Raw genomic sequence first — 12,933 nt, 5'->3', positions numbered from 1 at the left:
CCCACCCAGAAATAGACTTCAGGAAAAAGAACAAAGGGTTAGCCACCCCTCAGTGGTAAATCATCCCATTTTATTCCTGGGCGGCCCTGGAGAGCAGCCCTGACATTTTGAACTCTGATCAGAATGAGTTACTCTCTTCCAGCAGGGTTTTAGTCTGGCAGGTCTTAAACACAAACCTCACTAAAAATAGCTGTTAACCCTCGCAGTGTTTGTTCAGGATGACTTTTAGCTACTACCACATCTACAGTATACCACAATTATAGCCATTTTTGCATTTGCTACGATTCATGAGCTTTGACAGCCATCTTGGATGAGGTTAACTAAAAGGTAATCAGTTTTAAATAAACATCCAATCATCATTTTCTAAAAGTTTGAAGTCTGTGCAATAACTGAGAGGTATTTTGGTAACAGGCAGGMAGAGTTGACTCCARTAGTTCATGCTGCASTTTTAACAAAGATTTTGAACAATCYGCGGGCACAAACRCTATAGGTGAGRYACCACACTCATCCACTACTACACCAAATTYCAGCTGAATATTTGTAAAACTGACTAAGTTCGAGCCACTTTTGTGGTTGCTAAGATTGATTGACTGTGGTGACCATATTAAATCACAATTTCTTGTTCAGGTCTCTCTTGACAAAGATATTGTTTATCTCAATAACAACTACCTTGTTAAATGAAGATAAAATAAAAAAATCAGGTAGACTTCAAAGAATGAATAGATGCAGGTGTGCATTTAGGCAGACTGAAAAACACATTTCATGTTGGTGTACACATAAAATCAGCATCATTTGAAATTTCAAAAGTTTGTTTAATGAGTGTCCCGTGAAATTATTCATCTGTATATTTGTCAGTTTACTCCAACCTGAAGTCTTTATCATTACTCTGTGAATGTCTTCAGAGCACGAGTGAGTTTTATTTTAAAATCTCTAACTCCTACTGCTTGTGCTAAGAAYGCAAGCTCTTTTTGGTGACATGTTACTTTAATGTTTCTATGATTAAAATTTTGGTTTAAAGGGGAGTTTGTTTGCTGATAGGTAYGACAAATGTCCACTTGTGAAAAGAGAAAGACGTCAACACATAAAAACAGCTTTGGTCAGTGCTGTCAAATGTTTTATTGACACTTTTTGTTCACTTGCCAGATGCAGAACTTGCTGTTAGGTGATATAGTTTATTTAAACGCTGGATGACTCATGCATGGCTTTACTGTGCTGACTTACAGTGATGGTATCAGGAAAAAATATTTTCCAGTGCAAAGCGCAGAAGTCAAGCTATCATCGTTCTATTTAAATTAAATGTTTGTGCTGTTTAAAGAAAGCCAAATCCATACTGTTTCTGTAAGTATATCCTTTTTGTTTTTGGATGCCACAAACAGCACAAGCAGCCAAATTTAATTTTGTCAATAAAGAAGCAGCTTGAACATCTGATCGTATAATAACTCCTTAACGAGACGCGTCCATACCTGCGATTGTGTCCCTGYTGTGCAACCTGTATCCTTGACGTGGAGACACAGAGGCTCAGGGGTCAACCCACAGTATGTTGTGTGATCTTCCCTGATCTTCACACTCCTGGACACTAAAACTAAACTGTGAGTGTGTGTGTGTCTCAGTGTCTGTTGTGAGTGGAATGCAGCTTACATCAATAGGCTAAATTTAACCTGCCAAACACTCAAATCCCACTCTCAGAGACCACACGGGCAGGGATAGCAAGCAGAGGAGATGATGGAACCTGTATGAACTGATCTTCTAGAGTCCCACCGAGGAAATGTTTTGTTTCCTTGGTTTTGARTCTTTGAGTTCAAATGTTCTCCTGAGGTTACCATTCTGTAACTCTGGTTCTAGTCTTCCGGTGGCTATCAGATTGTGTAGAATCACACTCTGATGGTTCAACTTTGGAAAAAGTATGAGTAATTAATATCTTACCTGTTGTAGACAGGTCTTTGAACAAACATTYAGAGAAATAAAGTCTAATAATTCATAGGACTAGTTAAAGTGGGATCAACTCCAGCAACTCTGACCTTAAAAATATCAATAGCAGCTTCTTGCTCACTGTTTTATAAACCTATTGCTTTCCTGTTTTTTTTGTTTTGTTTTGCTTTTGCACAGATTTTGCAATCAGATTACTTACTGCATACTTTGTGATATTTTACTTATTCTTAAATTAAAACATTAGGCTCATTCATGAGATGGGTGCTATGACTTGTAATTGTTATATTTTGCAAAATGTTAAACTTTATTTACATCATTTAAGATTTTCTGTATAGAAATGCAAAAAAATGCAAAAATGTAAAACATGCCATTTAATCCCATTAAAGTTGTTCTTTGAGATGTTTTGACATGATTGCTATATGTTTGTCTTTGTATGCTATTTTTGAAACTACAGTTGTTCTACTGTTGTTAAGGTTCTCAGGCAGGAATGAACCCATGATGCAGGCAGAGCAAGGTTCCAGAAAAAACAAAGAATTTATTAAACAAAAAGGTGCTGACTGGGCAGCTCAAAAAAAAAAACAAACTCTGGGAGACGTGGCAAGGCAGGACAAGGCACAATACAGACTACAACCAAACATAACCAAACAAACAATGACTCGACAGGGAAGAGAAGACAAGAGACAGAATATAAAGGTGAAACTAATGAGCACAAACAGGGAACACCTGGGGGAGAAACGTGAGGMTCAGGTGTGAGTGGGCGGGGCTGGAGCAAGGGCAGACAGGAGGAAGAAAACAGGAACATGACAGAAACTAAAATAAAACACTAACACAGACAAGAATCATAACAACTGTAGTGTTTTAGCTAAGCTTTTTCTACTTATATCTATTGTTATATTTGAAACTTGTAACTGTTTTTGTTACTTTTACTTTGAGCTGTTCTTGTGTTACTTTTACATAGACTATAGCTAGTTTTTAGTTTGATACGTTTAGCTTTTAGCTAGGCTTTTTAGTTAATGTTCTGTCTTTAGCTTTTAGCTTTATTTATTTTTATTTTATTTATTTTTTGCTTTTAACTTCCAGCTAACTTTTTGTTACTTTTAACTTGAGCTACTGCTTTGCTGCTTTTTGCAAAACTTTAGGTCTTTAGACTGCATTTTGCATCATCCATCCATCCATCCATCCATCCATCCATCCATCCATCCATCGTCTTTTACCTGCTTCTTCCTTTAAGGGTCATGGGGATCACTAGTCACTGTGCATTTAGTATCTTTTAGCATTTAACTAACATTTTACTTATTTTAGCTTTAACAGATCAGTTTCAGTTTCTTCAGCAAACTCCAGCAGTTTTTCAGCACTCAGCATTCACACTGCATTTTCACAGATAATGTAATTTCTCTAGTTTTCATAAGATGTTGGTTGTCTATGAGTGCAAATAGCTGCAGCTAGCTGTGGCACACAGCATTTATTGCTAAAACTGAGGCCTTTCAAACAGCTATCTATAAGTAAGACAATATGTGTTCATTACGTTTCCACAGAATCTCATTTCACAAGATCTATATATCCCTCCYTTAATAATCTTGGCCATCTGATGATTAAAGTTGGCACTGACACGAATAAAAATTGAAAATGAAAGGATGTGAGAAAGCAAAAACATTAGTTCAGACACAGATAGGAACATAAATTTAGTCTTTTTTATGATTAATAGTATTATTTTTGAACCACCACAAAGTTWATTGAAACAAAAACATAAAAATAAATGGAGAAAACAGAAAACATGACAAGTGAAAAAAACACCTAAAAGTAATTTAAACTTTATTTTGTGCTGAAAACCATCTAAACAAAAATCTGCACAGGGTTAAATCCCAGTGTTAAAACATCCTAACACAAAAACTCTAAAAAATGTTGTGTGAAGCAGGTAAACATCACACAATAGTGCATCAATGTATGCAACAATGTAACAATCATTCCTTCTACTCTACAGTACAGTACAATCATTTGAGTAAGTTTGTGTTCATGCAGAAATCTCACATGTGGTTTAGTAGTTAGAATTACAACTTTATCAACTTGCAACTTCAATTGTCTGTAACAATGTGAGGCACCACAGATAAACTGAAGGGAAATAGACATAAGTCCAAGAGATAATTAAGTTGGCTGATATTAGATAACAAACTGCAACAATGAGTTTTCAGCACTCTCTCCATAGCAAGTTAGGAGTCACAGCGAAGGAGCTTGCATTAATAATATCAAATAAATCAATATGGGAATTTTACTTTGAAATCGTTTTTAAAAACTATTGAAAAGGACTGTTCAAAAGGGTGAATAATATGAAAAAAAAATTTTATGTTAAAAATCTGTGTTGTGCAAAATGTCTTTGTAAAACCAAAAGATTTATGAGACAACTATCTTTCTTTTTCACCATTTGAACCCAACTAAGAAATCACTTTTCCCATTGTTCTTTTCTGTTTATCAAAAACTTTCACAAGCATTTTTGCATTTGTTTTCCTTGAAGCCATACAATAAGTTGTTTTCTTTACATCAKATTGTGTTGAGGCATCACAAACTATTTAAAACATGAGGATTTGTTCYATCGTTTATCTTTGCTTTGACCAGTCAAATAAACTTTGCTTCAATCTCAGCACCATAAACTACATGCATGTTGATAAAATGTGTCTCTAGATCTGATATATACTAATGTCTTCTTAAAGTCTGAGCTGCATTTTACAGGTGAGGAAAAACTAAATGAACTTTGTGCCTTTGAATGCAGCACTGGCAGGTTTAAAAGGCTGAGCAGGTTTAAATGGAGGCCCTGAAAAAGCTGGTTTCTCAGGAGAAAACATCCTGCTTGTGGACRTTGCCTGAAACGTTGGGGCCAAGTGGTGATAATGACCCCTAGTCCCAGCTGGCGGGTCGAGAGACACCCTGCGCTTCCAGTCGTCTGGAGGCTCTGGCAGAGTTGTTTGGTGTCCTGCAGTGACAAAACTAGAAGCCGGGGGGTTGAGGAACACGAAGGCTTCATCCACGGAGCCGAGGGGGCTTCTTGACGCTGCCTCCCACGGCGATAACGGCTTGTGGGCTTTGTTCTGAACGGATGTTTGCCTCTGCATAGGCAAAAAAGATGGCCGCATTCCAGGTGTACTGACAGGTGATAAAAGTCCAGGAGACGGCGCCGAGTTGAGCCGCTGAGGCAGGCTCAGAGAGCGGCTCCTGCCAAAGCCCTAAGACAAAAAGCACATGTTCATTTACTGATGAGTTTGCTGCCATCCTCAGGTGAAGCCTCAGCCACTTCAAGTTGTATAACTTCATTAGGTTTTATTACTACTTGGTTAAGATGACATTAAGAATGCAAACAAATGCATGATCGTTTTTSTCATGAGGAAGAATAAACTGCAAAATTTCCCTATTCTTCATCTCTATATATAGAAACTCTTTAATTTCTCTATTTTTAATAGTGCACCTTTTTGTATTTGATTATAACTTTATTGTATTGTCAACTTTCCTAAAGTTATTTTATTGTGTCTAAAAAAAACAAGCACCTTGGAGCAGCAAACCCAATTCATTTATTGTAATGCAAATTTAAATGACAATAAAGGCAATTCTGATTCTAATTCTGATTCTGATACTGTGTTAGGCATTTCAAAATAAAAATGGAAAAAAGTTGTTTTTACAAAAAATGCAATATTTCTAATCTTAAAAGTTTCGTTTTTGTTGTGTAAAATGTTATTTTGGCCACATTAACTTTGACAATATGTTTTGAAAAGCCTGATTTTTACATCAGACTTGAGTTTTCCATTAGAATTATTTGCATTTATCAGAGTAAAATAAGACAAATTTCAAGATTCTGAGGTTTATTTTATGTACTTTTTTACAATAATGACAAATGTAAGAGATAGATTTCAGAACTTACCTGCTGCTGGTTTATGCATCTGAAATGTTATGTAACATGAAAAGACATGGTTTGGAACTATTCATTTGGCAAATTTATTTGCTCTCCTGCAACCTGAAACATGTTAAAAACATCTTTACATGACTATAAAACACTCCAGAGATTTAGGTATTTCTAAAAAGGCTTGATATTGTCTACTACAGTGTTTTTCAACCCTGGTCCTCAAGGCACACTGCCCTGCACGTTTTAGAGGTATCCCTGCTMTAACACAYCTGATTCAGATGATTGCAGTTAATCAAACGCCTTTTAATCAGTTATCAATTGAAAACAGCTGCGTTGAAGCAGGGAAACATCTAACATGCAGGGCAATGTGCCTTGAGGACCTGGGTTGAAAAACACTGGTTTACTACATGTGTGTATGAGGTATTTTACTCCCTGGTAAATACCAGATTCATATTATTCTTTATTTAAATACTCACAATGGGTGTGTCTTTTGTAAAATTGACTATAAACATTGAATTTATCAGTCGTAAAATCTTTGAAAGCAGCTTTATAAAGATGGTAGCAGTCCTTTTTGGTCTTCTTGCCCATTAGCTCATAGACAGTCACAAATAAACTCTGTTTGGTTTTGTGTTTTAATTAGGTTGTTTAAAGACCTATGTACAACAGGTACGGTATTTGTGAAATATACAGAACCCCACTTCCAAATGAATTAACTATTTGTTTAAAATGTTATATGGAGTGGAGGTTGCAAGGTTCATTAGAAGTTTTGTACAAAATGTTCCAGCAAGTTTGTATTATGAGCAACAGGATTATGTTGGCATAAAACTACTTGACAGGGAAATTCTAATCATTTTAAAAGTGGATTCTTCTTAAGAAATAAAGGCAACCATGTAACCACAGAAATATGTTGAAAAATCCATAAAATGCCAAGATCATAGTTCCAAACTGTTCTCTTTCATACTTAAAGGTGCAGTGCTGCATTCTCTCTCTCTCTCTCTCTCTCTCTCTCTCTCTCTCTCTCTCTCTCTCTCTCTCTCTGACACATGTGAGCATTCAAACAAAACTTTGAAGAGCCAGTGACTAAGAAAAGTGTGAGCATGTTGCAAAAAGTGTCAAGTGGTGAGGGCAAATAAAGGAGGAAGAACAGGCCGATCAAAGCATCTGTCAGACAAAAAAGGTAAAAAGTTTGTGAGACACAAAACAACATGAGTAGGAAGAAAAAGAAATTTAATAGCAAGACAGTGCTCAGAACAAGAAGTTCAACAAACAACAACAAAAAGAAAATCAGGTGAACACAAAACACAGGGACAGAAAAAGACAGCTGTTTTCCCTGTTTTGTCCTGAGTCATCTGTAATCATTTCAGTGAGTGATAAAACATTTAAATGATTGTTAGTTTGTGTGGATACAAAATATCTGATGACTCTTCTGACAATCAGAAAAACTGTCCATGACAGCTGTAGAAAATGTGTCCACATTAGATCTATTTTCGAGTCTTTGAGTTTCTTTCTCACAATAACGATGCTCTCATTTGTAAAGTCTGGAATGAGACTGAAGAAATCAAAAATTATGTGCACACAAATGAAATGTGTAGACAGTTTTTACTTCAAATCTAATAAATGATTAAAGGTCCTCAGCTATATTTTTATCCCCAATCTCAATTTTTTTGAATAACCTGAGTTTTAAATACCTAAKAATTTATATAAACTATTATTTGTTTTGTATAGGGAATCAATTGTTATTACTGGTATTTTTCACAAAAAGAATGTAGAAACTAACTAAAGACAAAAGGCAATGTCTGAACAAGCCTCTCTGCAGACTTTATTACACATTTAAAGGCACTTCCTGAGAATCAATAAACATTATTTTATCCTCTTTCTCTTGCTTTGAGAGTTTACCTTTGAAAATGATACCATTTATTTTAAATTATTTGTCCTATTTTTCTGCTTAATCAGTGTCCTGAGATTTTTTTTCTTGTGAAAATACGCCATAATAATCAAATGGATTTAAATGGATCACAGTTTGTACAGTTTTACATTTATCTAATAGCTGCATCCTGCTAAAAACTACCTACATTTTGTGCAAAAGTTTGTTTTTCCACCTGTTAAGACATTTCAAAAGCCTCCAAGTCACAGGCGTAACGATTTAATCAGCGTCTCACACTACCCTGCAGCATGACCATGTACAGAGTTAGACTGAAGGAAGCATAGCAACAGGCTTCCACTGTTTTCCTGCCACCTCCGATTTCTTAGCAGAAAACTTTGGCCAGGGAGCCATTTTGCGCACGCCTCTAGCAATAAGAGCTGCAGGAGAAAAAGCTGAAGCGATGCTTTCACCAAGAGATGGGTGCTGAGAGGATGTGCGTGCAGGCCGGGCGCTAGGTGCTTTCTTGTCGCTCGCATGATGTGCTGCRGTGGTGTCAGCGAGCTTTTCATCCAAACGCTTGTCGGCTAAAGGTGGCTCGGCTGCGCCTGTGCTCTTGGTGGAGGGCTTTGGGAAACTTACCAATTCAGAAGACTTAGCAGGCGCCTCTGTTTTTCTCTGAGCAGCAGGCTCAGAGGGAATATGTGAATGGGAGGAGGCAGATCTTTGTTTAAGGTTTTTGGTAACTTCAAACTTTGACACGGGGGCTGGTTTTGGGCTCGGGCTTTTGGCCTCAGAGGTTGCGTCATATGTGAACAGTGACGAGTCCAACTGGTAGGGCTGATGTTTCATAATATCTAAAGCATTAAGTTGCTTGGGGGCAGATTTAGGTTTCTCTTTGGGTTTGGGCTTGATTTGGGGGCTTGTGGAAGGGGGTTGTTTGGATGCAGATTGGGGATGGAAAGGGGACAGAAGAGGATTATATGACACAGGAGGTGGGGAGCGGATATTGGATGAATACCTCCAAGAGTTGGGTAGGGACAAGGTAGGTGAGGGGGATCTTGTTTTATTAGCTCGCACTGTGTCAGCATCAATGACAAACTTCTCCATCCGTGACTGTCTTTTGGCAAACAATTTTGCACCTTTTCCTGCCATGGCTGAACCCTCACCAGCCTGATCAGCACCTCTGTCTGGAACTCTTCCCTTTGGAGAAACTTGTGGGACATACGATTTCCCTGCATGTGGTGGAGCACTGTCTGACTTATTCGCTGAGGGTAAATGTGGGCTATAAGTAGGACTACGGGCCTGCATACTCACAGGGGACTGTGACGCCTGCTGACTCCAGCTATTTGTGGTTGGCTGAAGATGAAGCTGAGGAGAGGAATTGATCGGAACCCAGGCTTTGCCAGCTGATTGAAGTGTTGCCTGCGTTTGATCTGGTGCCCGATGGCTGTCCATCTGCAGAGGCTGAGCCCAGTCTTGCTGCTGTAAATATTGCTGACTGTGGGGCCTGACAGGACTGTGCGAGGGTTGTGACACCGGGCTTCTTGAAGGGTTAATGGGCTCACTTGAGGAACCCGTCATCATCCAAGGTGGGAAGGCAGGGTTGATGGTTGGTTTCGGGGCAACTGGAGGTGGATTCTTGAGTTTTATCGTTCTGGGTTGCATGAAATTACAAGCCTCAGCACCCAAACTGAAACAGTCTTCTTCTGACTCAATATAAGACTTCCTATCCCCTTTGTTCTGAACGTGAAGYTCCAATTCTTGTCTTGACTTTGATGGCTGCTTATTGGCACTTTTCCGTTTGGACTCTGGTAGGATGCCCGTCTTGATTGCAGGCACAGATATTCGCTCATCTCTTGAGGCTATAATGTCTCCAGTTGGTGACCAAACCTTTGGGTTAGTATTTATCGGTACAGGCACTTTGAATTTTGGCTCATGCATCTTTGTGGCAGGAACAGACGTGTCTGCAGCTGCAGCAGCTGAGCCATCTTGGAATCCCAAGAAAGGTTTTGCGGTCCTGTTGGGCACTAAAGGTTTTGGCACACTGGAGTGGTGGTTCATCTGCTGAAGATCTTCATCAATGTCTAAATCCGATTGCACGTACATTTCCCTGTCGTAAACATTCTGCGACCTCGAAATGTGCGATTCTTGTACGGTCATTTCAGTCATCACTTCATGCTCTGACACGAGGTCATCCATCCGTTTGCGTCGCTGAGCGAACATCATGACTCCTTTCCCTTTTGCGTCTGGCAGCTCTTCCATTTCCTGCACACTTCCCCAGTTCAAACTTAAGTGACGCTGCTGGTGATAAAGAGAATACTGCTCCTCAAGTTCGGAATCACTTGAAGCCACAAAGTTGTATCTAGCTGAGCCAATGTTGTCAGGTTCCCCTCCTGTTGGATCGAAGCTGTTGAGGGTGTGAACACCAGTTCCGTAACTCACAAGGGTGTACTTCTTGACTCTCTGGCGGCGTTTTTTGAACAGCACAGCTCCCTTGTTTTGGGGGTTGGGTGCRTTGGCCAGGAGCTGTGCAATTCTCTTACATTTAGACTTGGTCTCCTTCACATGTCTCTCTGACTGGCTCTCTTTATGGCCAAGGCCTGAGACAAAAGACAACACAGAGGAAAGAACAGAAAGGAAGCATGGGGGTTGAGCAACAAAACATAGAAAACTACTTTTGGCAGACATTACATCATCATCACTGAAAATCATTTAGTCAATTAAAACGACAAAAGTGCTTCACAAAAATATCAAAAGGTTTGATTTGTATTCTTATTAGAACTCAGCATGACAAGCAAAATCAATTTTGAGCTCCCGCTTGCTGAAGCAAGCACACTAATAAAAGCATCAGATTTACTTACAGCTAACCCATGAGGGATCTGTAAGGGAATGAAAGTGAGGGAGCTCACTTTCCATTGCAGTCAAGTCTTACGGTTGGAAAAGGGATCGAATGACCGTCCAGAGAGGGAGACACATGTTGGTGTCTGTCAAATCTGCTTCTGCCAGCCTCACCATATGGTCCTGTTTTATTCTTATCCTGCTTGGACTAATAAAGCCGTGGGAATTCTCCCTCTAAGTCCACCTCAAAAAGACCCCACGTAACTGCATGAAAATAACTGMACCCAGTTGTGTTAACCACAAGTTATTCAGCCAGTCAAATCTATTTGTCACAAAATAAACATGAGCAGAAAAACACTTTATTTTAAATCTAAAGTTGATTTCTGTCTTGGTTATAAATGATGTCTAATGTGTCCATAAGTCACATAATCCTTTTAAATTACTACTGGAAACTGCACAGTCTGGACATAAATAAGCAAATAAATAAGGTTGAAGGTACTTACATGTGTGCCTTGGCTTTTGCCTGTTTGCTCTACAGAGGTCTCCGTCAAAACCCAAGTTTCTTCTCTCTGCCTGCTCAGCACCCTCATCTGAAATTCCAAAGAAGACAGAAGCAGGAGGTGCTTCACCACTCCCTCCTTCCTCTGAAGATTCGACCCTCCTGCTCCTGGTCCCAGGGCCCTGCCTCTCACCGGTTCCCTGGGCCTGTTCCGTGCTCAGGGTCAAGGCCCGGGTCATGTCAGCAGCACTGCCAAGAGAGGAGGAGGAGGAGGAGGAAGGGTGGGAATGCAGCCATGAAATCTCGCCGGTGCACTGCTCGGAGTCTCGGAGCTCGGGGGGTGAAGGTGTTGATGTTTGCGAGACTTGGATGTGAGGAGATTCTGTAAATGACTCTCTGGATTCGTTTAGGTAGATGTCATCCTGTCCCTGGCAAGAGACGGACGCCTCACTCTCACTCTGTTCTGGTAGGAAGTCTTGGTCTTTCGCTGATTCCCAGTCTCGTAACTGAAGGCACTCTGGAGACTCAGGGTCAGACCTGGAGATATGTAGGTTGTGTGGGTCCGAAGGAAACTCTGATTGTCTGTCATCATCTTCATCATAGGACTCTGCCAAAGGCTCAGAGGCACCAAGTCCCTGAAAACCATCTGAGCCCGACCAAGGGAACAAGTTATCACTGTCGTCCAGATCTTTAGCTTCTGGTTCCATCTCTGGTGCAGTTTTACAAAGTCCTGGGTGTTTACCCTTCATTAAAACAAAGATAAACCCAAATTAAAACCTGATTATTAGTCAGTAAAACAGAAGTGCACATTTTCGTCATTRTTGATATGTACACAGCATTAACTGCAACTTAAAAACTTAATTTATTAATAAAAAGAACAATGTGAGGATTAAAGGCCAAGCAATCCTATTTGAACTGCACATCACCTGCTGCCTTACARGGCAAAGTTTTGAACAAAAAGCTCACAAGATCTGTTAGCATTCAGCATGTTATTTTACCTAACCAATATTTTCTTATGGTTCATTAGATAATTTGCTGTTAGACACGTGAACAGTAATACAACTATTTATGTAGTGCAGGAAAAATCTGTTCTTTTATTATGAGTGTACCTGATTTCATTTTTTTATCAGGAGATCATTTGGCACAATTTTGCAGCATTACACATCATCATGTAAATATTCTTGTCCCCAATAGGAAGAGTTACTTGTCTCTAGGCTCTAAATGGAATGGTATGTAATATCATGAGGGAATCAGCGTTCGCATCCAGCAGCATAAGAAAAACAACTGGGTGGCTGTTTCCCGAACTCCTGTTTACACAGTGAGGATTTCTTTCCCTCCACTGTTCCCATCCGTCACGGCAACAAGTTTCCGCACTGCAGTGCCTGCAAACATGTCCTTTTAAGATGTGTGCTCGAGGCACAACATAATCGGACTATTTTTTTCTTTCCCCCCAATATAGAAGCAGTGTTTGTTTGTCAGTTCAAATCCAACAATTAAACAAAACGTCAACCAAACATACTGTTAGAAAAGCTTACAAAATCAAAACTTAAGGTTGGCTAGTCTAAAATTTAAAAGGGAAATCCATTCATGATAGCAGGTGAAGATGAGGAGGAAAGGAGGGTGAAGGTTATTCATGCCTCAACAGATAAAACAGGACTTTTATTTTGACAGATGGGATTTCCTCATTTTGACCACAAGGTGGTGCCACAGCACCAACAAAAACTTTGGACTGGGTAAGTTCAGAGGGGTTATTTTGCATCTTTAATAACTGTTTATTTTAGTGCCTTTATTTTTCTTTAATTCCAATAATTAAGTGTTCTTCCTGTGCAAAACAAAATGTTAGGAAGGACAGTGTGTTGGTGAGATATTAAAATTCATACCACTTTTATTATAGAATTAGTAAGCTAACTTGAAGAT

The 12,933-nt window shown here is 39.3% G+C and overlaps 2 protein-coding genes and 1 long non-coding RNA gene across 3 annotated transcripts in view; all 3 read right to left on the bottom strand.

Annotated features, from left to right (window-relative positions):
- myoz2b (myozenin 2b) overlaps positions 1-1,615 on the bottom strand; it is a 4,496-nt gene extending 2,881 nt beyond the window's left edge. The window contains exon 1 of the mRNA XM_014007900.1: positions 1,464-1,615. The gene's annotated coding sequence lies outside the window, so the exon portion shown is untranslated. The remainder of the gene's footprint in view (positions 1-1,463) is intronic.
- Positions 1,616-3,724: 2,109 nt separating this feature from the next.
- LOC106517181 (uncharacterized) lies at positions 3,725-6,087 on the bottom strand. The gene is made up of 2 exons (XR_001310168.1): positions 5,834-6,087; positions 3,725-5,144 (listed from the first exon to the last, which is right to left on the bottom strand). It is a non-coding gene; the product is annotated as an uncharacterized LOC106517181 (long non-coding RNA).
- A 937-nt stretch (positions 6,088-7,024) lies between these two features.
- Positions 7,025-11,738, bottom strand: synpo2b (synaptopodin 2b). Its single transcript, XM_014007899.1, has 2 exons — positions 11,021-11,738; positions 7,025-10,279 (listed from the first exon to the last, which is right to left on the bottom strand). Exons 1-2 carry the CDS (start codon positions 11,721-11,723, stop codon positions 8,004-8,006), a joined length of 2,979 nt encoding a protein of 992 aa, XP_013863353.1. The 5' UTR covers positions 11,724-11,738; the 3' UTR covers positions 7,025-8,003.
- Between the last annotated feature and the right edge of the window lie 1,195 nt (positions 11,739-12,933).

This window comes from Austrofundulus limnaeus, unplaced genomic scaffold (assembly GCF_001266775.1).
Source record: "Austrofundulus limnaeus strain Quisiro unplaced genomic scaffold, Austrofundulus_limnaeus-1.0 Scaffold45, whole genome shotgun sequence".
Classification (NCBI taxonomy): domain Eukaryota; kingdom Metazoa; phylum Chordata; class Actinopteri; order Cyprinodontiformes; family Rivulidae; genus Austrofundulus; species Austrofundulus limnaeus.
Note: the sequence above shows the minus strand (reverse complement) of the source record. Positions and strands in the feature narration are given on the sequence as shown.